This window comes from Fundulus heteroclitus, chromosome 8 (assembly GCF_011125445.2).
Source record: "Fundulus heteroclitus isolate FHET01 chromosome 8, MU-UCD_Fhet_4.1, whole genome shotgun sequence".
NCBI lineage: Eukaryota > Metazoa > Chordata > Actinopteri > Cyprinodontiformes > Fundulidae > Fundulus > Fundulus heteroclitus.
In genome coordinates this window covers 33,538,644-33,566,109 of record NC_046368.1, presented here as the reverse complement: position 1 = coordinate 33,566,109, position 27,466 = coordinate 33,538,644, and the positions used below count along the sequence as shown (strand labels likewise).

Below are 27,466 nucleotides of genomic sequence, written 5' to 3'. Positions count from 1 at the left end.
ATGTACATAGGTGTGTGCGGGTGAGGGGTTGGGATACTGCAGTTGTACATAACCTGATCTGACCTCCACGTTCTCTCTTGATGAGATTTATATATAAGAAACGCTTATACCGCATGAACTATATGATGGACTGTGACTTTTTCATACTGCAGTACGAACCAAAAACAATTTGAGCCCATCAGGTTGCAGTATAATAGTTTAAGGCTTGGTGTTGCTTAGCCAAATCAGCTTGGAGAGTTCTGCTGAATGTCACTCTTTTCCCTGAATGGAGCAGTCCCAGAGAGATAATGTGCAGAACGGGGAGTGCCACACATAATCTGGCTAGCCAGGTGAAATGAAATTCATTGAACAGAACTAGAACAAACTCTGCTCTAAACTGACAGGTCTGATATGTCTCTGCAGGTTTGTAATGGAACCTGCTCTGCAGTGAAGTTGTTCTGCTTTGTTGTTCCCAATACCATTAAACTACCACCAGATGCTTTATTTGCACATGCCTGTCATAATACTACAGGGCAACAAATCACCTGCAAACTCTACTCACAGCTACCAGATCCCCTTTATGTTTTCACATAAAGGTATTATCGTGTACACTCATATGATTGCCTGCCTGCTGACCAATCAAAACAAAGTTCTCCTAAGAAACATAGGGGTAGTTTAAACTAACTCTACAACTTTAAAACTTCATGTTTTGGACCGATGACATTGATTAGGTCAGAGGATTGGTCCTGCCCACACACTCCTCTGTCTCTCGTGTTCCAGGGGTATCCACCTTATCTATTAGTTCTCCCACATGCCAATCATTCTGATGCACTCAGGTAAACGCATGTGTGTGTTCATCCTGGTTAGTTTCTACTTGCTGGCTGGGCATGTGCACTTCTGCAGCTAGCAAACAATTGTTCAGAAGGCATTCAGTGAACGTCCTCTGGAAGTCTAATGTGGCATGGGCAGGAATGATGTTCAGAAAACGTTCTGAAGGTGTGAATGTTAGGTCCCCACAGAAAAGAAAAAATGTTTTTGCTCCTCTCCTCATCCTCGCCATATGAAATCATGACCAAGTCATGTCCAAAGAGATTGTATTAAATCAGGGGTGTCAAACATACGGCCTGTGGGCAAGTTCCGGCCTGCCGAACAATTTAGTCCAGCCCAGTGGCTAAATGCATTACCATTATTCAAAAAAAAAAAAAAAAAAAAAAAAAAATATATATATATATATATATATATATATATATATATATATATATATATATATATATATATATTAGGGCTGGGCAACGATTAAAATATTTAATCGCGATTAATCGCACTGATTAATCGCGATTAATCGCGATTAATCGCATTGTATTTACAAACTCCAAGAATGAATTCAAAAGTAGTGTAAAGAGCACTTTTATTTTAATGTTCTGCTGCCATATGAACAAAAGTGTTGTAACATTTGTAGCACTTATCAGTAACACATATTTAGTGTAAAGCTCAACTTAAACATGTAAAACAAAAAATAGCAATAATAATAAATTAAAGCTTATTGCCACTGACAGGGAATTCTCTTTATGGGGAAAAAATCTACCAAAAACAGGCAATTTCTGAGGTAACAGCAGGGAGCAGCATTACCATTTTATGTTCAATACCAAAGTTTAACTTGGCAGTGGTTACAACTAACTTGTTTCTGTCATATTCCATGCTGGAAGAACTTTAAACTGAAATGCTTGCTAACTCGATATGCTTGCGTTTATTTGACGTTGACACGCGGTTTTTTGTTGTTGCTTTCTCGCGCGCATATAGTGAATGGCAGGGGGAAAACAGGCAAAAACACATGGATACTTTGAAGAGAGAAGCGACTTCACCGACGGCGTCGATGCAGACCGCTCCGCTCCGCTCCGCACAAAACTTGTTCCGGCCGCCAACTCACCGCCTCGCCCCGCCTAAGCACCGCCTCGCCTAAGCTCGCTCGCGGTACCTGCGGGAAACACCGCCTTCCGCATGTCGGCTTTGTTTTTTTCCGGCCAGCACCTTTCTTCCTCTGAATCCGAGGCTTGGCTGACAGCGAGGTTATTGGCGCATTATCGCCACCTACTGTTCTGATTCAAACCCCTACACCGCAGCAACAGACCTTCACAAAATAAAAGCATGTGACCAACATGCGTTAACGCGCGTTAAAGAAAATATCGCCGTTAATAGTCTAATGAGTTAACGCGAAATTAACGCGTTAACTTGCCCAGCCCTAATATATATATATATATATATATATTCATTTATTTATTTATTTATTTATTTTTATTTTTTTTCAAATGTCCTGTCTGATGAGCCACAAAGAGCTTATCAGATTTGACTTTCACAAGTGGAGTAGTCAGCTTTCGCGATACTGCTCTGCTTGATTCATGAATGTGAATAGTTTTATTATGATTCATGAGGGGAATATCTCAAATGATATGGACACTACAATGGGAAAGTAGGAGTGGAAAGGAAGAACAAGAAGGAAAAAAAGAAAAGGTGAAAGAAAGAGGAGATAAAAGGAAGAGAATGATAAAACAATTATTAAAAAAACATGTACTTCGTTTAATTGAAAATCTGCAGTTCCTATATTGTCCACGAGGGGTGCTCTGTTTTAATCTGCAGATGGTAGCACTAAGCTTCAGATGTGGAATATCGATTTTAAATAATTTCTTAATTTTTATCTGTTTGATGTATTTTGTCATGCAGGACAGTGTTCTTAAGTTCCAAAAAATGTGAATAAATGTTTTTCAACATTGTACAATCACTGTGATCAGTTCTTATGCATAATGCACAAGTAAATGTTTAACTGAGTAAAAGTGTTGTTAAAATTGCACATACTTTTCTTAAAAACGCTGAGGTTATTCATAATATATTGTGTAAAAGGGAAATTCATTTAATATAAAAATCAACAACAAGTCCAATTTTATTAGTTCTATTTATTCTTGGAATGAGTTTACTCGTGTGGCCCTCTTGAGATCAGATTAAGCTGTATGCAGCCCCTATACCAAAATGAGTTTGACACCCCTGTATTAAATGTTTATGTCTCATGTTTTTAATTTCCTTCCTTGCCAAATTCTACATTGCATGATGACCATTATGTTAACAAAAAAATTGTGTGTCTGGCTGGTTACTGAGGTCAGACACATCTGGATTAATCAGTCTGTCCAGTAATGAAAGGCAGGAAACAAAGGAGCTGCTGAGGTTCAGGAAGAAGTGGAGCTGTGCATAGAGCCTGTTTTGGACAAGAAAATGGGTTTTGGTGATGTGAGGTGAAAAGGTGTTAACCATGTTCAAAAAGGCACAGTCTTGGAAATCCCCTTGACAAGAATGCAAGTGATTGTGTGTGTAGTGCAGCATGTACGGAGCCCCTAAAGGGACATGGAGGGAAAAAAAACTATTGCGAGATCTCGCAATAATTATTGCGAGATCTCGCAAAACTATTGCGAGATCTCGCAAAAGGTTTTCCTACGTCAGCGAACCGGAAGTAAAACAAATGACCTGATCCACACTCATTACTGGTTAGTCACCACATAGTTGTTTGCCAACCGCCATTAAATAGAAAAAGAAGTTGTAAACAGACACAAAACAATGGAGGAGCAAACACGTCATCCATGGGAGAAGTTTATTGATTTCTATTTTAGTACTGGCCTGACATATAAAGACATTAAATCCGTACTTGGCTACAGACATGGACTTGACATTAGTGAGAGACGTTTTAAAAGATTAAAAAGTTTTCCTACTTCAGTGAACCGGACGTAAAACAGACACACAACAGCGGAGGTGCAAAGTAAAAAGGATAAAACCATAGACATAATATAAGAGTAGACCCCGCACTGACTATCACGGCGTAGGAATTACGGCCGCCATCTTGGGGCAGTCAACCTGCTACCCTAACCTGCTGATTCAAGCTGAACACACTAATGATACCTCAGCACTGGGCGGCGTATTTTTGTTTAAATCGACGAACTATTGACATCAGGGCTCGAGGGCTAACTTTTCACAAGTAAGATTAAAAGATATCGTTTATATTATAATGTTATTTTTCTAAGACAGAGAGATACAGGTCTACACGTCCAAGTTTTTGTGACTTAGTCTCTCCAAACTTGCATCTACTCCGTGAAGGCATCAGACCTTATTATTCTATATATATATATATATATATATATATATATATATATATATATATATATATATATATATATTACGTAGGAAAACCTTTTGCGAGATCTCGCAATAATTATTGCGAGATCTCGCAATAGTTTTGCGAGATCTCGCAATAGTTTTTTTTCCTCCATGTCCCTTTAGGGGCTCCGTAAGCATGAGTATGTATAAACTTACATAAAGTGTGTATAACTACATTATGTGTATGGTCTTAGTTGATGTGCAAGTATATTGTTTGCTCCTATAAGGTGAATTAACTCCGGTCAGTGAGTCAGCTAACATGAGATCAACTCTACTTATAATAACTATCTGAAATATAAACTAAAAGTCACCGATCAGTTCTAAAACATCTTTAGACGTACCCTTGTTGATCCCTGCAGAGCCAGCATACCAGATTAGTTTCTTACAAAGAGTTTTCAATAATTCTGTTACATTTTATCCGGGCGTCTTTTACTCATGCGAGCAGCAACTCGTGGTCTGGTCTTACTTTTTATTGATTATTTTTTAACCTGGACACGAACCAAACATTTCTCAAAGGATCAACCCAATCCAAATAAAATGAATCGATTAACATATCTACCATAACACAACAGCTCCACATCAGTTGCCACCGGTTAACAACAAACTTCCACTTCTTCTTCTTCTGTTTTAAAAGGGTGCGCTCGTCTTCTTCTTCTTTGTGTTTTAATGGCAGCTGACATCCAAAAGGATCATTACCGCACATCTAGCGGTGCGCTCTGTTCCTCATTTTTATGTTATCAGCAGCGCAGCCAGCTACCGTAACACCTGTTTCTGCGTGCAACAGATCTACTGTAACAACCATCTACACGCAACATTTTCCCCCTCCTGGAGAGAAGTAACAATAGTTGTGTTACACAAAGAGGTAAAGGACCCTACCAAATGTAAATCATATAGGCCAATATCCTTGTTGAATACAGACCTACGCATATTAACATCCATATTAGCACAGCGGGTTAATAAAATCATAACAAACATTGTTCACCCAGATCAGACTGGGTTTATTATTGGGAGATATTATGGCGACAGTATTAGAAGATTGTTAAATTTGATGACACATTCAGATACTAAAGGGAAGGAAGCAATGCTATTATCATTAGATGCCCAGAAAGCATTTGACAGAGTATACTGGCAATACCTTTTTCAAACACTGAAACGATTCCATTTTGGCCCCAAATTCATTAGGTGGGTACAGATTTTATACTCCAACCCACAAGCTGCTGTTAAAGTGAACGGCTTTTTATCAGACCAATTTTCCCTGGAGCGAGGATGTAGGCAAGGTTGTTCTCTTTCACCTCTATTGTTTGATTTGAGTATTGAACCACTGGCACAGCTTATTAGGGATGATAATAACATCAAGGCACTGACAATAAATGCAGAGCAACACAAATTATCAAATATGCAGATGATGTACTTCTTTACCTCACTGAACCTAGAGTAACAATCCCACATATAAAGAACAATATTTCCACATTTGGGTATTTCTCAGGATATAAAGTTAATATAGACAAAACAACAGCTATGGATATAAATTATACAATCTCCCACACAGTTAAGGCTCAGAGTGGTTTCAAATGGTCAAAAGAGGGAATTAAATATCTGGGTATCAGAATCCCCCCAAAGTTAGAAAACCAACATTGGTTTTATAAATGACTTTGTCCCCTCACAGATGGACTCAGGATTCAGAAATTGGTCTAAGAGCAGCCTTACAAATCTACACCAACTTCAGAAAGATGGGTGCTTTAAATCAATTGAACAATTAAGAGTTGAATTTACACACCCCAATACTAATTTCTTCAGGTATTTACAACTAAGGGACTTTGTAATAAAACACAGAGAGTGGACTAAAATCCTTGAGCTCACTCCAATCGAAGAATTTTTGATAAAATTACAAACAGGTAGTGGGAATAAGAAAATTATCTGCCATTTTTACAAACTATTTATAGATATGGATCCCAACAAAACTCTGAAGACCAAAGAAAAATGGGAAAGTGAAATGAATATAAATATTCAGGAAGACAGATGGGAGGAAATATGTACTGAAGCACATCATGTCACTAACTCTAATACATGGCGAGAATTCAGGTGGAAGGTAATAATACGATTCTTTAGGACACCAGCGGTCATATCTAAAATGGGATCCATACACTCAGATAAATGCTGGAGAAGCTGTGGGTCACACATTGGTAATTTAACTCATATAATTTGGACATGCCCTAAATTGAGAAAAATGTGGGACGAGATATTTGAGGCACTTAGAAAAGTATTTCAGAAAACCTTTAACAAAAATCCTGAGATGGTCATTACCAAATGACATTACTGGAAAAGGAAAAAAATACCTTCATATACCTTAACAACTTTATTAACCTTCATATTACTGATTGCGGCTCTTAAATGCATAACAGTTAAACGGCCCGCCAAGCCTGACCCGCCAACGTACAAAATGTGGATTGAAAAAGTCTGGGAAATCTATCGTATGGAACAAATAACTTATTACCTGAGGCTTTAAAAAGACATATTTGTTAATAGGTGGAAACCTGCCATGACCATACTAATGCAGTAAAATTACATTTATTTATTGTTTATTTTTATATATATATTTATTTATTTTTTATTATATATTATGTGTCTCCTTTATCTTTATCTATTATTTTTTGTTCTCCCTTCCTTTTATTATTTTATTTTTATTCCATTCTTTTATCTCCATTTGCGCTGTTTACTTATTTACTAACTATACTTGTTTGTAAGTTACACATGTTTAATCATGTGACCTACTTGTAAGTTTAAGCTGATGCATATATTTTCAAAGTATTTTTTTCTTCTAAGTATACTGTAAGTGAAGAATGGCAGACCGAAGGTGTGCTTGTATGTATATGTCTGTGTAAGTTGCAAAAATTGAAATAAAAATTAAGTGAAAGACACATTTTATAGCTGGAGCAATGTGGTTGTTAATATAAATTCATCACCGCTGAGGCCAACCCGGAGCTTTTAGATATGCAGCGATCCACAGTGGCTGCATCACGTGAGCCCTCTAGTTAGTCATTTTTTGATAACACTAGTTCCTCAGTTATGATAACCATGAACACAAGAATGCACAATTTCAAAATTTACTCCTGTTTTTAAGGGGCTCTACAAGGGGCTGTCATCTCAGGTTGACTGAAGCATTCAAAGGGTCTCAGAGACAGGCCATCGGCGGAGGAACCTGAATGTGCCAGTGATGAAACCTGACTTTTTCCTCGTTGTTTTTTAAGACCCTCAACTGTTTTTTCTTAGTTGTTTTTTTTGTTGTTTGTAATTTTGTAAGATGTTTTTTTTCTTACCTCCACTATGTGGATCCTATTTTGAACAATATTATTCATTGGCTGTATTAATAAATAACGGTTCAGATTGTTTTATCGACTCGGAAATCCAGACTGTCATCTCAGATTGGCTGACAACTTCCAAGGGTTGCAGAGACAAGCCATTGCCGGAGGAACATGAATAGTTTATAACTGGGTGAGGCCTGAGAAAGAGGATTCTCGGAGAGCTTTTTGTGAAGTTTGCCAAAGTCACAAGGAAGGGATCATGATGTGATTCAACATGAAGCAAGTCGTACAAGAATGTAGAGCTGCAAAAGCTTCATGATGAATTATGGACAAATTTTCACTCAAAAAAATCAGATACAGCAGCCAAGTTAACTTAAAAATCTTTAACTATATGCAACAGTTTAATGTTTTTCTATACTTTAAAAAGTGTTAATCTTTAACAGCTAGTAGCTTTCTGATAAGCTCAGAACAATTATCTTAAACTTTTTAAAAGTTTAACAACTTTATTAACCTTCTAAACAGTTTTTGTAAAGTCATAATTCATTCTTGTTCACTAACAGACAAAGATTGTTGCAATGTGGGATCTGTGTTAAATTAAAATATATGATGTCATTATAGTGGTAATGTGTCTCGCATTGTCTCTCACAAGCATCCTTGTCCCACATTTGTTTATTTGAGATGTGGTCATTGAAAAAGCTGTATCAAAAACTAGACAATTTCCAAATTTTTTTAAGTGAAATAATGTCTACATTCTGTACATAATGTATTCTAAACTAAATTGTGGTTTCAATTATAATTACTTTTGCCTTGGTAGTCTTCAAAAGTTCAATTCTGTGAAATTACTTAGTAGCTGAAGTTCAAGATGTTACTTAGGTAACATTACTACTTAGGTAATATGGCAGTGTTTGTATGTATGTCCAGGAAATATTGAATGTTCAGACCATGTCTGTTGAATGTGGCCATGAAAGCTCGGTAAACGTCATCAGCAAGACGTTCGCCACACATAGATATGAAACGTTTAGTGGACATTCAGCGGGTGATTTTGACTGAGACCGGTATGCTTTAGCCTCAAGATTTGTTGTGTCCTTATAGTTACGAATTGTAATAATTTGAATATATCCCTCCACTGCATATTGTAACCACTTTTGCCTCGATCTGGAAGATATCCCGCAGGTATTGCTCCAAAACAAGTCACTAACACACACTGGTATACAAGCTATCCCTGTCATGACATGCGCCAAGACGGCATCAGCTATGGAAAGCTTGACAGGCATATCAACAGCAACTAATGGGGTGGGGCTTTTGCAAAAGGTCAATTCAAAGTGCTTTAGATGACGACAACCTTAGAAAAGAAAACAGTTTATTGATGACTAATTAACTAGTAAGAAAAAAACAGACCAAATGCTTAACTAACATTTTCATCAGTTGAAATCCTACTCTTAAGAACCAAGGATTTTTGTCTAAACATCTGATAAAATGGCTGTTTAGATGAATGACCCAATTTTCTACAAACACATATTTTTTTTCTTTCTCCTGACAGATCTATACATGAGGTTTACAACTGTTTGAAGAGCCTTTTCTGGTGTCTAAAAGCCTATTGTTTGGACCAAAATGATCAGGTCTCAAGAGGTTGAAGATGATGTGTGATTTGCTGGTCCTGTAATCAAAATATTGTTGCCAAATATTTTTTTTCCCATAGAAATGTATTATTGAGAACAATGAAAGCACTGATCCCAAGTTCTAGTAATGTCTGGTTCTAGAGCAGAGGTGGCTAAATCCAGTCCTGCAAACTACTTTAAAGCACAATTTTAGAGGTAAGGATTAAAAATCTCTTTACCTACCTTCTGACACCTCTTCCTGCTGCATGGCTCCTGGTTGGCTGCAGAAGACTGTGGGGGTGTGACCTTGCTGCAGATAATGTTGTAGGCTGACCGTAGGCGTCTACAGGTTTCGTTCAGATAACAGGCTTTGGCTGCATCCACACAGGGGTTACAGGGTTTCCCTGCCTCGGAACAGGGCTTCATCTTCGACAAAGATGAGTCTGAACAAAAGAGAAGGCAGATGGAAGGCGATTTAGGCAGATGTACAGACAAACACAATTCTGGGCTGTCTGCCAGAGTTAATGGAGGACTGAATATTTTTAGAACTCTGTTTTGACTGATGTTAAATTGTCATAACTGGCTCCATAAGTAGGGGTACTTTGTGTAAATTATCATCAGGCTCATGTGCCTAATGTGTGCCTTTTTCCCATTTTCCCACAGCCTTGCTGCCTGTGACCTGGAAATTGTTCCCAGCAAAATATTGTGAAGGATTACTTTATTTCTGAAATCCACAGCCAGGAGAGAACTGGTATTCAGGCAAAGGCCCAGATTCATAATCCGGTAAAAAAGGCAAATTAATAAACAGTCTAAGAATATTTGGATACACAGGAAACATAAGTATGTTTTTTTGAAGTCTCAGAGAAAGTAAAAGGTTACATAATGTAAACACTAAATATGTGTTCATTCCTCTTTTATTCAAACTATTAAATGACCAGTTACAGGAGATGAGCGGAAACAAAAACAAATGTTGACATGTTTTAATATTTTTTTGTATGAACATGTTTACATCGATTTAGTATTGTTATGTTGCTTGTTTTGTTATATTTATGTACTGTGTTGACTAAAAGTACTAGATTTATAGACAGATAGAGAAAACCTGACCTTTACGGGCAATGATAAACCAGTGTATTCTTTATAGAGTTCAAATGATAAATCCCCGTTTTCCAAATTTACATTTGCTGTAAGTCTCATCTTGTTAAAACAGGACTGTTTGGTTGACCATTATCCTGTGCAAGCTCATGAAAAATATTGAAATGATAGAAGTCTCCTATTTATTTTGCATGACAACATAAGTAAACTGGCCCAAAAGGTTGGAAGCAAGATCATATTTGTCCAACACAAATCCGTTCACTGGTATATTGTACAACAAAATAATGATTATATAGGGTCACTTATCAGAATAAATATTCATTCTAATGAACTGCATTTGACACTTTCTTGCTTCCGGCACCCTCAAAAAAATTCTTGTTTTTGCTTTTGCTTTGTTTTTTGTTTTTTGGGGTGGGGGGTTTATCAGACAAACATAGCCTAAGTAAATACAAAAAGAAGTTTTAAAATTATTTCACTTATCAGGGGGGAAAAAAAGTATCCAGAAAAACCTGCCCTCATGTGAAAATATTATTTCCCCCTTTGTTAAATCATAAATTAACTTTGATTAACCAGATTTTTTTTGGTGTGGATTTCACAGGCCACACCCAGGCCCAATTTCCCCCCTACCTGTAGAATTGAAAAATCCCTTAATGGTAGAGTAGAAGGTTTTTCGGGAAATGTAGGTAAGAAATGCCAAGGTCCCTTTTTTAATAACTGCGTGTGCAAAAGACCATATTACCTTCTCTTCCACTCCTCAGGGTTATCACGTGAAAAAATCCCCCAAATACAATCTAGATTTATTCCTTTCTTGAAACTACAGGACTTCCTCTCCTTCTCATAAACTTGCAAAACAATTTGCTTCTCGCGACTCTGCCATTTTTAAAGTATATGGTGAGAGCAGCGGAGCAACAATGAACAGCTAACACCGAAACTAACCGAATATTTAAACACTAGAAGTGTGCAGCCAGCAAGAGGAAACTAGCAAGGAACATGCACGCAGATTGGCGTTACGTGAGCACGTCATAATGAATTGCTGCTGTAAACTATCACACCATTTAAGACCATGAATACTGCTCTCTAGGAATTAATCCTGAAGGAGAATGTTTGGCCAGCAGTTCATGACTTTTAACTCAAGCACACTTGGGTTATGAAGCAGGACAATGATCTAAACAGGCCGGTAATCCTTGAAAATCCTCCAATGTGCCTCACTTGACATTTCTGTCAAGGTAAGGGGGCCGGAAGTACTGCACAGTGATGTAAAGACTTATTGCCACTTATCAAAAACGATTGATGGCGGTTGTTACTGCCAAAGGTGGAACAACCAGTTATTAGGTCTAGGTAGCTATTTGTTTTATCACATAAGGCCAAGCTAGATTGTGGAGATTTATTATCTTAATTTTTTTGCAGAATTTATCTTGATTAATAAATAAATGTTGAATACACTGTGTTGAATATCACAACACTGGATACTTTGCTTTGTTCAAAGTTACATCCTTTGACTTCAACAGCAGCATGGCATATACGGTCATATTCAATAAATTATCATATGTGTTCGGATAAGGCTAGTTTGCAGATTAAAAGTACCTTTCAGAACTAAAAAATGTTTAGCATGTAATAAACATACTATTCATTAAGCCTGATAAAAAAGGTGAATTTAAATTTTTTTGTAAAGTGCCTTGAGATGCCATATGTAGTCATTCAGTGCTAAATGTATTATATATTACTAAAAACAGGCTTGAAAACCTTTCTATTTACCCAGTTTTAATGATCTCACTTTATTTACTTTGTCTTAGGTCTAGGTAGCAATTTGTTTTATCACATAAGGCCAAGCTAGTTTGTTCAATATGTCTGTAAATAAGTAAATGTAAATGTTCACTATGTATGTAAATAAGACATCATATGCCCATTCCTATTTCTTTTTGTATTTTTTGTATCCTTTTTGATCCATTGTATATATGAAGATTCACTGTATATAACAGAATGCACCTTTCCTACTCTGCACCTCCTTGTATGAATAGATGTGGCAAGAGAATTTCTCCATTGTGAGATCAATAAAGCCTATCTTATCTTGTCTTGTTTTAATTTTTGTCAGTATTTTTGTTGCATTCACTACTTTTACTTATGTATTTTATTTGCATTTTAATGTCCCTATTTCTTTATTGACTATAACAGATTTTCTGTAAATGTAAAGTGTCTTATAAGTAAAATAGTTTATTATTATTATTATTATTATTATTATTATTATTATTATTATTATTATTATTATTATTGAGTCTTACGTTGAAATTGTGACTCTTGCAAGTCCTTTACATCCTGTAGTTATTGTTTTGTTAATCCTTCATTAGAAAAGGTAAACTGGGAAAGTTGTGAATTTCTACTGTTGAACTTTCGTATTTCTATCTTCAAGACTATAAAGGAATTCTATTTGAAATGTAGTCCTCGTACTTCTGCTGGGAAAAAAAAATAACGTGTTCTATCTATTAATATTGGGTGCTGTTTGATGAGTGGACAATTTAGCTTGTCTGGCTTCATTTGCAAGCACTTAAAGACACAACACATTTTGGTCTTCCATCATAATATTCCATAAACTCTACATAAATGTTGTCATACTTTATTTCTTCAGTTAGTTTAGCTTTTGTATTACTTGATGAAGTGGACAGACTTATTTTGTCCATTGTAGTGGTTAGCTCAACCCAGGGAGATGTACACGCAGTGCGTCCTCAGATCCCCCTGTGGACCCTAATCTATGGCTTGTGGACCCCCGGGCGTCCAGGCAACCCAGTTTAAATGGGAACCGTTTTATACAACGCATTACTCAACGCTCTAGACTGACACAAACACACAACGTTTTGTCTGTCCATAATTTCCAATACTTAATATTTCAAATCATGCCTGAAAGCATGTATGCCTTTTTTGCTCTCCAGTGTGAGAAAACAGACTTGCTGAGGCATTCATATTGTCAGACAGCATTTATTTTTCCATTTCACAGGTTTAGTAGTAACCAGACCTAGATGGGTCTTGAGAAAAGGAACTCTATTTCAGGCTTTATTTAATAATTTGAAACATTTAAGTGTGGAAAAAGGCAACAACAAAAAAGTAATGTGCATGTGGACAAATACCTTCTACAGCAATTTGCGTCACATGGTTAAATATTAAGGAATTCCAGAGATTGATGTAAATGATATACAGTATCTCATAATTCAAAAGTGATGGCACTTGAAAGGTTTCTAAACTAGCATGATATCTGGTCTTAGCCCCTCTCAGTGTAGCTATCAGCTTAATCTGATAGAAGTACTGTGTCCAGTCAAAACAAAGATTTTCAAATAGATTGTCAGTTGCTGATGAGATTAACGTCACACAACTACTCTACTCTGTAGAGTAGTTGTGTGACGCTCTACAGAAACTCTTCAGAGTCTCAAATAATAAACTATGCCTTAGGGTTATGGTTTGAAGATTTCAATCTGAAAAACTCACACAGAAAGAAAAGGCAATTAGAAGAATTTTATTGATACAATATTTTAAGAGTTTGGCGCTCAGACCTCGGCAGGAAAAATTCACGCTGAATTATACTTCAATATGCATAAGCAGGCGTATGAGAATAGGGATATTTCCCCCCAGGTCTGAATCTGGTGGTGGAGTGGAGATACATAAAGTTTGTTCAGTCCATATGCTGAATTGTTTGAGCTAGATGTCCAACTTGATAAACACAGGTTTGCATGAACTGTCCATGATGAGCAAGCATGAAGCGACTGTGGAGAGGAAAAACTCCCCTTTGGGAAGAAACCTCTGGCAGAACCAGGCTCAGCATGGCGGTCTTCTGCCGGACCGTTTTAATGAGTGACTGGGAATTCCATAAGAGTCCAGGAGGAATTACACTCTGATAGGGACGAAGTTGAAGGAGGACCGTAGGAAAGCCAGGCGGAGCTTGGTACGATGGTGGAGAAGGGGACGGAGGTGGGTTGAAACCGGTCAACAGAGTCCAAACCGGACACGGCGCAGCCACCGCTTGTTCGCTGAGGAGAAGGCCGAGACGAGGATGTGGAGTTCTTTTTAAGATGAACCCAGGATGCTGATTGGCTTCGAGGAGGAGCAATTCAAAGCTGATTAGCTTGTGTCGGAGGCGGATGAGTCCCTGATTGATGGAGGTAGGCAATAGAGTTTCTTCAGTTTGAATTTTCGCTTAAGCTGCATTTCAATCTGAAAAACTCACACAGAAAGAAAAGGCAATTAGAAGAATTTTATTGATACAATATTTTAAGAGTTTGGCGCTCAGACCTCGGCAGGAAAAATTCACGCTGAATTATACTTCAATATGCATAAGCAGGCGTATGAGAATAGGGATATTTCCCCCCAAAAATTGCCGAGGTCGAGGCCGGTGCGTCAAACAGGGCCGGTTGCCGCGAAGGCCTACCAAAGTTGAGTGAGATGAATGGGGAGATGAGGTGAGGTGTATGGTAAGGTGCATGAATAGAGATGGTCAGTCTCAGGATGATACTTGGAACTGAAAGGCTTGCAAAGGGGAATGTCTGAAGCGAAATACGACATTAGTGCAATGGTTCTTGCGCTTGCCAAAAAGCAGGCCGAGAGATGATTTGGAGTTGCTGTTTAAGGTGAACGCTGGATGATGATTGGGCTTCGAGGAGGTGTGGCTTTTAGTGATTGCTCCATTGGAGGCGAACAAGCCTCTGATTGAATGGAAGTAAGCAAGAGTTCTTCGGTTGTATTTCCGCCTTTAACATCATTCAAACTAAAGACTCACAAAGAGAAAAGCGATTAGACAAATTTATTGATACAATAGTTTGAACTTTGGCGCTCGGACCTCGGCAGGAACATAAACAGTGATTTACTTTAACGTAGCTAAGCAGATGTATGAGAATAGGGAAATTATCCCCCAAAAAATGCCAAGGTCCAGGCCAGAGCGTCAGCAAGTTCAGAAGGCAGAGAGAAGGAGAAGGATGAGTAATGAAGGAGAAAAGATGTGAAAGCTTAGCAAAGAGGGCCATTGCCGCAAAGGCTTACCAAAATTTAAACAAGATGAATGGAAAGATGAGGTGAGGTTGATGGAGAGGTGGAAGGTGAGGTGAATGGTTAGTTTCGGGCTGATGCACGTGATGAATGAATGATCATGGCAGGGAGCAAGGCGGGCAGCATGCAGGGGACATGGCAGCGAACCACAGGGAGCATGTCATAGAGAACGCAGGGAACCACAGGGAGCATGGCAGAGAACGCAGGTGGTATGACAGAGAACGCAGGCCGCATGGCAGGAAACACATGGCAGGGCAGGCCGCATGGCAGGAAGGAGGGCGTTGCAGGGAGCGTAGAAGGAAACACGGCAAGGAGCATAGAAGGAAACACGGCAAGGAGCGTAGAAGGAAACACGACAAGGAGCATAGAAGGAAACACGGCAAGGAGCATAGAAGGAAACACGGCAAGGAGCATAGAAGGAAACACATGGCAAGGAGCATAGAAGGAAACACGGCAAGGAGCATAGAAGGAAACACATGGCAAGGTGCATAGAAGGAAACACGGCAAGGAGCGTAGAAGGAAACACGGCAAGGAGCTCCTGGTTGGCTGCAGAGGACTGTGGGGGTGTGACCACATAAGGCCACAAGGAAACACGGCAAGGAGCATAGAAGGAAACACATGGCAAGGTGCATAGAAGGAAACACGGCAAGGAGCGTAGAAGGAAACACGACAAGGAGCATAGAAGGAAACACGGCAAGGAGCATAGAAGGAAACACGGCAAGGAGCATAGAAGGAAACACATGGCAAGGAGCATAGAAGGAAACACGGCAAGGAGCATAGAAGGAAAGACATGGCAGGGCAGGCCGCATGGCAGGAAACACATGGCAGGGCAGGCCGCATGGCAGGGAGGAGGGCATTGCAGGGAGCATAGAAGGAAACATGGCAAGGAGCATAGAAGGAAACATGGCAAGGAGCATAGAAGGAAACACGGCAAAGAGCATAGAAGGAAACACATGGCAGGGCAGGCCGCATGGCAGGAAACACATGGCAGGGCAGGCCGCATGGCAGGAAGGAGGGCGTTGCAGGGAGCGTAGAAGGAAACACGGCAAGGAGCATAGAAGGAAACATGGCAAGGAGCATAGAAGGAAACATGGCAAGTAGCGTAGAAGGAAACACGGCAAGGAGCATGGAAGGAAACACATGGCAGGGCAGGCCGCATGGCAGGAAACATGGCAGGGCAGGCCGCATGGCAGGGAGGAGGGCGTTGCAGGGAGCGTAGAAGGAAACACGGCAACGAGCATAGAAGGAAACACAGCAAGGAGCATAGAAGGAAACACATGGCAAGGAGCATAGAAGGAAACACATGGCAAGGAGCATTGAAGGAAACACGGCAACGAGCATAGAAAGAAACACGGCAACGAGCATAGAAGGAAACACGGCAAGGAGCATAGAAGGAAACATGGCAAGGAGCATAGAAGGAAACATGGCAAAGAGTATGGCAGGGAAGGCCGCATGGCAGGGAGCATGGCAGGGAACACACAGGGAGCACACTGGGAGCATGCAGGAAGCATGCAAGGAGTATGCAGGGAACGTAGTGGGGAACATGGCAGGGAACATGAATAAATGAATGACCATGAAAGAATGAACAGACTAACAGGACAACTGCATGGCGGGACGCCTGGATGACAGGATAAATAACAGAGGATGCTTAGGGATGATGGACATAAATGAATGAGTGACCAAGAGGGAATGAACAGGACAGGACTCGGGCTTAATGAGACTTGAATGAGATTTGAATCCACCACCAGTATTCGTAATTAGATTACCTTTAAGATGAGCATTAGGCTGCTAAGATGAATGAAAAGTAAGAGCAGATATGTGAGGCATGCTGATGATAGCCATCGCCCAACGATTGGGCTCCACAACCCTCTGCTGTTGCGCAGCTCACATCCTGAATGCTGAAATAACTCTAGATGAAAGGCCACAAGATTAACGATTTCTTTGACAATTTCACGAATCTGCAAACCAACTGTTTTTAGAATCCTCCAAAACTTACGGATGCACATCCGTAAAATTTAACGCATCTACAGACAAAAAGACATTATAGAAAGTGTATTTCAAATCCGGACGAGAAGCAAGCCAGACCAGAAGGAAAGTTCAGAACGGCAACTCTTAACCAGAGTATCCTGTTCAAGGAGGGAAGGAAACGAAATTAGTGAGCTCAAGCTGCCTGGAAATAAAAACGTGACTCTTAAAATGATGCACCTGCGAGATTGAGGTGACCGAGCGAGGAGAGCAGCCGACGCTCAGAAATAACTGATATGAAACTGATATTGAGAATTCGAGAGCTTGTCTGCAGGCAAAAGCCATCATGGAACTAGGTTAAGATCAATACGTAGAACTCAATGCAGGCTGACAGGTTTAGTTTGAGAAAACAACTGGGAATAGAGAAAAGAATATCTATAAGAAGAAAACATCCAGAAAATGAAGGACCATTAAACACGGGTAACACTTCCTAAGACATAATCGATAATGTTTGCTTAGCTCATAAATACGTAGAATGCCAAACGCATACCAAATGCTGTTATGAATCGATTAGCTTATTTAGCTTATTCCATGTCGTTTGGATGAATTTAATAATTTAATTCAGATTCTGCACTGCATCCTGCTAACTGATGATCTCGTTGCTTAGTAGCTTTAGTTAGCCTCACAACTGCAGAGGATCCGTAATTGAAAATAGTATCAACCAGACAACAGCACCTTCAGTGATGCTCTCCGGTTATTCATCTTGAATGAATTCTTGAACCTAAAAGAAGAAATAGACAATCCCTAAATACATGAGCAAGTTGCTGTTAAAGATCGCCCCATACTCAAACCATCCCCACAGCAATCCGTACGTAGGGTCCCAGCTGACATTCAGATAATACCTACTAACCAAACCTTAAATAACTTTAACATGTATAATTTCACAACACCTAAAGAATCGATTGGCAAAACATGAAATGACAAGAGTGACAGAAGTGGCCTGGTCAGCATGAATGAGAAGTCTGGACCCAGTACAGACCAGTCCAAGCGGATGCCAAATTGCACCAGAGTTGCAGCGGTTTAATAACGATTGGTATCAATTGCTGAATTTAAAATGCACTTCATACTCCAACCAGTAGGTGGCAGCAATGCCACCACAAGCCCGGTGGCTACCGGCAACACCAGAAGAAGAAGAAAACGAAAACAAACAGTGAAATGAAATACGTTCGCCTGAATAGAGGAGGAACATGGGTGAATACATATTACCTGAGCTGGCTCCGAACGCATTAGCGAGTGAATGAGAGAGTAGATCCGGCTGAAAAGTTGCGGCCGGGACGAGCGGCAAGGTGGCGCCGCAAAGCCGATGAAAACCAGAGGAGGTCCCGGATGAGTCGGCGGATCCGCAAACCAAGAGCCAGTCCCACGGAACTGCGGGATCAGTTTGAGAAAGACCCCGGCGCGCTATGAAGCGAAGCTGACCGGAACTTAGGCAGAGTTGGGACGCGTCTGCGTCGCTTGCGAGTTCTTTGCGCCAGGAATCGGAGCTGACGAAAACAGAGGTCGGAAAGGAAGATGTGCAGCTAGACGGTATTCCTGTGGCAGGAGGATTTCAGGATAAGTTATTATCTCTTGAAACCGGTCAACAGAGTCCAAACCGGACACGGCGCAGCCACCGCTTGCTCGCTGAGGAGAAGGCCGAGACGAGGATGTGGAGTTCTTTTTAAGATGAACCCAGGATGCTGATTGGCTTCGAGGAGGAGCAGTTCAAAGCTGATTAGCTTGTGTCAGAGGCGGATGAGTCCCTGATTGATGGAGGTAGGCAATAGAGTTTCTTCAGTCTGAATTTTCGCTTAAGCTGCATTACTCACAACTGGAGGTGTTGGATTCCAGGTCACAACCTCCATGGGAGAAAGGAAATTAGCCCCCACAAAGCACATATTGCAAAAGCTAAATTTGCAGAATTAGCCAAGAAATAAAATAGGTTTATTAACTGGCTGTAACATCACTCCATCCATCTGTCGTAAACGTGCTGGCATGCACCGGTACTTAGAGGAAAAAGATGTAACTGCTGTTATTGATTTATTTTATTTTAAAAGAAAATAATTATTTTCAGATGCACATAATGATGTGAGTCTCATCTGCCATGTAATAAGATGGATGTATTGGGCCAAACAATACTTTAAAAGGTCACCCATTTATAATTGAAACCAATTAAATATGAGTTTGCCATTCCCCAGAGGGCAGTTTTACTATATTGTTTTGAAATGTATACAGGTCTGGTCAGAATACAAATATACTCTTCATGGATATGAATCTAATTTAATTCTGGGCTTTTGGTGGTTTATTTGAATCTTTTTTGTCTGGTGTGGAATGATTGTACATAACATAACTGTTTTGTTTTTGTTTTTTTGCTTGTTGCAGAAGTTGATTCAGATGTTTGAATTTATTGTGGTTTTTCTAGTACTTTAGGGTATATCTCTACCAGCTTTGCACATCTAGTGACTGAAATGTTTTGCACATTCGTCTTTAAAAAGCGGCTCAAGCTCAGTCAGATTAGACGGAGAGCATTTGTGAACAGCAGTTTTCAGATCTTGCCTCAGACTCTCAATTGGGTTTAGGTGTAGATTTTGACTGGGTCATTCTAACACAGGAATATGTTTTGTTTTATACCATTCCATTGTAGCCCTGCTTTATGTTCAGGGTCGTCGTCCTGCTCGAAGGTGAACCTCTGACCCAGTCTCAAGTATTTTGAGACTCCAACAGGTTTTCTTGCAAGATTTTTCTGTATTTGTCTCCATCCATCTTCCCATCAACTATGAGCCTGTCCTGGTGAACCTCATGCACCTTCAGAGCATGATGCTGCCACCACCATATTTGACAGTGGGATGGTTTGTTCAGAGTGATGTGCTGTGTTGGTACTCTGCCACACATAATGTTTTGGATTTTGGCCAAAAGGTTAAATTTGGGTCTTGTCTGACCCTTCTTCTAGATGTTCGGTGTTTCCCTGAATGGCTTTTGGCAAAATGCAAATGGGATTTCTTATGTTTTTTTTTTTTAACAACGGCTTTCTTCTTGCCACTCATTTGTGCAGTGTGTGACTAACCCATAAATTGCACATCCTCCATGACTGCTCCATTCACGTACCTGCACGTCCGTCCGACGAAGCAACTACGTTGTTATTTTAGTTAATGACAGCCATTCCACATTCTCCATGACTCCTCCGAATGTCACCGTCAGCAGACACGCTCTTTGTCATTCACCATCAAAATATGGAACAAGTCTAATTTCCAGACTCCAGCCAAGTCAAGCGCCACAATTACAATCATATTTAAATATTGGATACAAACTACTTGTTTTTCAATTAACAAGGAAGCAGATTTTTCATTTAATAAATATAGGCTTTGTATATAAATACAAAAACATACGTTTTTGTTGGCCAATGTACTCACTTGAAGTAAAAATACACCAAGTCGATGTACAATCAGCAACAGAGGACTTTTTGGGACGCTGTTAAAAGGATGAATGAAAAGTTTGTTTTGTTTCTGGCTCTTTTATATCCCCTTTTTAATCGTGTGAACTCATAGAGAAAGACAGAGTAACAACGCATTAACCACTAATGCAGTAGGCATTGCTTTTCACGGACTCACAGAGACGTCTGGAACAAAGCGGACACGTACAGGAGCAGAGAATGGGTAATCTGGGGGGTAACAGTTGTCCTGTGGACAGATTCCCCCACCTGAGCAGTGGATCTCTGCAGTTCATCCAGGGTCACCATGAGCCTCTTGGCTGCATCTCTGATCAGTGCTCTCCTTTTTCAGCCTGTAAGTTTAGGAGGACGGCCTTGTCTTGTTAGGTTTATAGTTGTGCCATACTCTTTCCATTTCCAGGTGATGGAGTGAACAGTGCTCTATGGGATGTTCAAAGGTTGGGACATCTTTTTATAGCCTAAGCTGCTTTAAACTTCTCCACAACTTTATCCCTGACATGTCTGACATATTCCTTGAACTTCATGATGCCATTTGCTTCCCAATACTCTCTTAATCAACCTCTGAGGTCGTCACAGAGCAGCTGCATTTGTACTGGGATTAGATGACACACAGGTGTACTCTATACAGTCATTAGTAATCATCAGGCAACTTCTGAAGGCAATTGGTTGCACTCAGAGAAAAGGGGGGCTGAATACTTTTGCACACCGTTCTTTTCAGTTTTTTATTTGTAAAAATATTTTTTAAATCATATATAATCTTTCTACTTCATGATTGTAAACTATTTTGCGTTGGGCTTTCACATAAGATTGCAATAAAATATATTTATGTTTGTCATTGCAATGTGAAAAATATGGAAAGGTTCAAGGAGTATGAATACTTCTGCAAGCCACTCTATGTGACACAAAAGTTAAAATTGTCCAGCCCTGCAATTTGTCCTTGTCAACTTAAACTCTTTTGGACACCCTCAAATACCACTTATAAAGAAAATTAGGCAAATGTACACATTTAAGTGGAATCCCATTTTACCATTTAGCGCTCATTCTTAGCCCTTAACCTTATTTCTCTAACAGGCAGCGTGCTCCAATTAGGAACTGATATTATAAACTATGTGGAGGAAGACGCAATGGCAAGTCCCAGTTAACGTTTCTTTTAATGGCACCATAATCTTTAAATTTTACCAAGATGTTTGTTCATTCTAGAATTGATGTTACCATTCAGGAATGGTCTAGCCTAAGCCCTGACTTGAATCTGAAAGAGAATCTGTAGAGGGATAAAGATTAGGCTAATGCCAATGAGGCCTGCCAACTTTATAGAATTCTTCCCAAAAATAAATTGTCAAAATATCAGTGAAAACATGCAAAACGCTGGTCAGGAATGACAATAAGGCTTTAATTGTTGGAATGCCATAAATATTTTTCCACTAAGAGGGTATAGATAATTTCCAACTTGACATTTTTATCAAAATGTAACTGGAATACTTCTTTTCTATTGGTGTATTAGTCTTTGAGAGATACCTGTCTCATTTCCCATTAGAAATAGACTGTTGGACTGAAAAACATTAAGTCTTGAGGGGTAAAATGGCAAGAAGGTCATCTGAGCGCAAGATTGTTTTCTGTGGTTTACCTTATACTACTGGCATAAGAAATATTTCCCCTACTTCTCTGGGCAAAGTAAGGATGAGTTTAGATGAAGAAAAAACTGTTTTCTTTACACTGATTACAGAAGGTAACCACGTGTGAAATTGTTGCTTCATGAAAACTTAGAAAAATGCGAGAAGTAAATTGCTTGGAACATTAGTTATTCTCAGCCCATCATTTAAAACAGGAATTCTTGCATAAAAATGTTACGTGATATGTTTGCAGCTAGTGGGGCCGTCAGCTGCAAGACTGGAATGAACTCCTTTTATAAATTTACATTTTGGATGCAAACAAATTCTTGTTGACTTAAGTCTAAAATAAATGAAAAAGACAGCTTGTCACATTTTACTTCAAATGCATCAACTGGAAAGACGGGACCCAACTGAGAACAGATAGTGACAAATGACAAGATTCTGACCTATATTTTTCACATCCCCATATGACTGGTGCCTTGGAAACGTATTCACCTCCCCTTTGGCATGTTTCATGTTTTGTTGCCTCACTACATTAAATTAAAATGGATTATTTGAGAGTTTACACCATTTCACTGACATAGCACGCCTAGAACTTTGAAGATGTATGTTGTTTTTTAGTGATGCAAACATCAAATAGAACAAAATACCAGCAAACATAATGTTTTGAGTGCTCCTTAGTCTCCATGCTGTGATTCCTCTTACTTAGTGGCGCTGCAGCCTCTCACACCTTTCAGAAAAGGTGTGTTTATACTGACAGCTCATGTGACACTTTGATTGCGCACAGATGGACTTCACTAATAATGTCACTTTTGAAGATATTTGGCAGGTGTAGAACCTTTAAGGGACTTCATAGTAAAAGGGTTGGAAACATATGCACATGCCATTTTTCATTTTTTAATAGTTTTTTCATATGCATTTTCTTATTTCATTCATCAATTTAAACTATTTTGTGCAGATCCATCACATTAAAAATATTTTAGGCTATCTAAATTACAAGTTAGAATGTAACAAAAACAGGTATTAAGCCAAGGGGGAGTAAATACTTTTGGAAGGCACTGTATACCCTAACATTAAAAAGCACAGTTAAAATTCCTGTGATCATCCAAAATAATACAAATCCACTTCCACAAGAATGCCAAGACATATATGATTATAATTTATATTATCACAATCTGTTACAGCAGATACCATTTAAATACTGGACATCTATGGACATACAGTGAAATTCAATACATTTTAATATGCATTTCTAAGAGGTAGGTTTATAAACTACATCTCTATTTATTTTTGTCTGCATAGAAAAAAGCTTTTTACACAATGCATTATGAGTTAAAACATGTAATTTAATTAGAACAACTGACTAATTGATTGCGCGATTGAGCGAGTCCAGGCTCTTTTTAGTAGGACTAAGCAGCGAGCTGGGGACAACCTAGGATGACTTTCTCTACCAATTGCACAATGAGATGCAGAGCCGTTGCTAAGCAGCAGCTCCGCCAGTGTGTTCACAACAGGATAGGCATGCATGTCAGTTTTGACCATTCACAGGGAAAAAATAACCCGAGATGTAGCGATTTATGTAGTTGAAAACGAAGAAAGTCCCTCGTTAGAGACATGTTTCCTCTGGAGGATATTGATCACGAGCTTGAGGTCGCGTGTTTAGTCTCATTCATGCCAAGGGAAAAAACAATTTAGTTCAAACTAAACTGTTCTGCTCACTTACGTTTCAAACTTTATAGTCACTGTTTTTTTATCTTCATAGTCTGATCTGGCGTTCTGTTAGCTGTGGCATCATCCAGGGAGGCAGATCATCTGCCATTACCCTATAACATAGAAAGGATTCCTGGATCAATGTTTACTTCTGTGCTTTTTGTGTCTCTACTCTACTCTACTTCTCTATCTCCAACTCTCATTTTTGCATGATAAATGTCACTTTTTTATTGAACTGATGTGATATTCTAATCTTAAATGCTGTTTTTTAATTAGCTGGAGATGAACAAAATCCTAACAGAAATAAAGGCTGTAAAATATTATCAATCTGTGTTATTCTATATAATGTTTTTCCCTTGTGCGCGACTTACTGAAATAAATTAACTTTTCAATAAAATTCTAATTTATTGTATATGACTGTATATTACACATGTTTGTTATGGTTAATTCAGGTCTGCCATTCTTTCTCCTTATTTAGCTGAAAATATATTCTGAAATGTAACTTTTTATTTGTTTAATCCAAATGTCCTATATCAGCCAAAACAAAGATTTTGTAAATCATACTATATTTGCCATTTTTAATGAAGTTCAATTGTAGTATAAAGGCATATAAAGAAAACGCCTGGATTAGACCATTTGATGACATCTGAGTATAGTGCAAACACAACAGTTTAAACTCAGGGTTCATTCAGCCTGTCTGATGCTTTCTAAATAGTGTGAAGAGTGTCATAATATCGTTTAAAAAGGACCCAAGTGAAGAGAGTGACTGTCCTCTGGAACTGCTGGAACCCTAGGAGCAGCTCTTGAGAGTAGCATGTAAACTGGAAAAACCCTCGACAGACCTCTGGAGAGTGGCAAGGACATAAGGAAAACCCTTGATGGAAGAGTGGGCTCTGATATTTTGAGGCAGCAAGGAGCATCCTCTGGTGCTCTGAGGCAATAGCAGCTAGAAGCTAGGAGCTGGTTCAGGTGCAAAGAGATGAGCAGGAGAAACAGCAGCAGTGTATAAACCGCTGCTGTGGATGTAGGTACCACTGTTGGCAGTGAGGATTGTGGTGGACTCTGTTGACCACTGGAAGTTTTGTCTTGTTTTCTACAATAAATCTAGGCATTCATTGCATACCAGAAAATAAAATGTAAACAAAGTTTTCCACTTTAAAGCGTGAAATGTGTATAACAATTTGGAGCATGACAAACGTGCACAGTGTAAAGGCATTGCTATTCATGCTTTAAATCATAAAAACAGCCTAAATATTCAGCATCAGTTCCATTGTGAACTGAGACCTTCAACTATGAATCTGTTTCTATTACCTATATGAATGAAAATGTAATGATGCAGACCCATTTCCACTAGCATCCAACTGACTTGGATGTATTGACTATGTCTTACATTTCTGAGCTTGAATAGCTTAAATTTGATAAATTTAGATATTACCATTATCTGCACAATTACATCTTATTACAACCGGATGAAGTGAAATCTATTAGTTTATGCTCAAGGTTGGCAGAAAGACATATAGGCACAGAGTTGAACTTTCAAATATGGAATAAACTATTCCATATTTAAACACTCGGGCTAAATGTAGCAGAGCAACATTCTGGCTAATTTAATTGAGAGCATCCAGTAACTTTAAAAAACAGCCATTTCTTTCATTCCTTTTCTTTTTTAAGACATTGGCGTTGTCTGTTCAGCTGCTCATGCATGGAGCAAATTGGACTTTGGAAAACTTCTGTGACCCAGATCCTTTGGTAGTGAATCAGAGGATTTTTCTGCCAGATGGAGGCAACTGATGGCTGCTGCCAAAAGTGACTAATGTAAACAGTGCATATTGAAACATATGCAGACAAGCAGACTGCAGTGCAGAGACTCTCTGCACAAGCAGCAATTTCCTGGAAAGAAGCCTTTGTGAAAAAGTGTAAGAAACTAAAAAAGATAAATTCATTAAAACTGTGTTCAACAAAGATATTGGTGGATTATTGTGGTTGACGTCATCATTTATGTTGACTTGCTGCATGAGCACTGCTTGAAATTTTTTTATTGAATTTTACTTATCTGCTTATATCACTTTTATTAGTTGGAACAGTTATAAGCCTTGCAGTGGCATCTCTGGCATGATAAGTTAAGTAGAGCACAAAAACTCAGCACCTGTTACCAGCAAAAAAAAACTTTTGTGATGCATACAACCTGGCATTGATCAATGTTAAATTAAATAGATAAATTAGCATAAATTAACACATTAGAAAATCCATTTTATATAAGCTAAATATAATTTAATTTGTATACATAAAATTATAAATAAAGGCTCTCTCATAATGTTTATTTATTGAACAGAAAAGATTGATTCACATCAATCCTTCAATGAGCTAGCAAGGACAACCAACACTAGATGAATATTTGCTTTTAGTTTACATTTTTCTATGTTTAATGTTGTTAAAATTTTCCTACATTTTATTCAAACTCTTTTTTACTTGATTTTATTCTGTTTTTATTTCCCAGTGTTTTAATCATGTAAAGCACTTTGCATTGTTCTTGTACTAAAATGTGCTATACAAATAAATGTGCCTTGCCTAGATAGTCGCACACTATCCAGCAGAATGTAAACATAACGTGTGCAATTCAAGTATTTTCATTGGACAATCCGAGCTTGCGGCCAGAGGATTTGTGCCAATTGCCTGTTGCAAATTGGGCTGATACTCACAGGACAATAACTGACAGACTGCTGGTTATTAAAAATTAATAACTTAAAAGCATTTGATTGCACAACAGGCAGTCTGGACTATTTTCTTGTTGCTTAAGCAAGCAATTATTTGGCCATCTGGGGTGCTTATAAGCTATGTATGGAGGGCAGAACAGATGGTTAGGCATTCATTAAGTATCAAAAGAGAAAAATGTACTAATTTACTCTTTCCTGACATATGACACACAGAAAATTGCACACCTGCATACCTAGGGCTGGACGATAATTCAATAAAAATGTTATCGATCGATAAACATATCGATGATAGAACAAAGGGGTCAATAAAAAGTTCAATAGAACATTTTTTTTTCCTTTTGCATTCTAACCTATCATGTAGATTAATATTACAGTCATTACATCCTCCCAAGCAATCACAAACGCAGACCCAGGAACACTCGGCCCCTTCAAAGAGTTCAGACAGCAATTCTTTTCTTAATTTTTTAAATTATTGCTTTGGTAAAAAGTTGATTGAATAAAGGGTTGAGTTTGAATTCAGTGTTTCTGTGTTCTGTATCTAAAAATAGGTCGCTAAGCAACAGCATAAAATGGCCAGGGCTGCACATAGGTTTTGAATTTGTTGATAATCAATATCATGTCAATGTCAATATCGATCAATATGATTCCTATTTTATCAATATGCTTTTTTTCTATATCTTACAGCCCAATGCATACCCATGCTAATGCACACTACAAAATAGAGTTGCAGAATATTTTTTTAAAATAGATCTTGAATCTCCTTAATTACTACACTCTATGGAGTGAATTT

At 38.7% G+C, this 27,466-nt stretch overlaps 1 protein-coding gene across 1 annotated transcript in view; it reads right to left on the bottom strand.

The window, feature by feature from the left end:
• Positions 1 to 27,466, bottom strand: part of LOC105918810 (GDNF family receptor alpha-2) — a 476,342-nt gene that overhangs the window by 191,733 nt on the left and 257,143 nt on the right. The window contains exon 4 of the mRNA XM_036140658.1: positions 9,317 to 9,516. Within this exon, the coding sequence (XP_035996551.1) occupies positions 9,317 to 9,516 (200 nt within the window). The remainder of the gene's footprint in view (positions 1 to 9,316; positions 9,517 to 27,466) is intronic.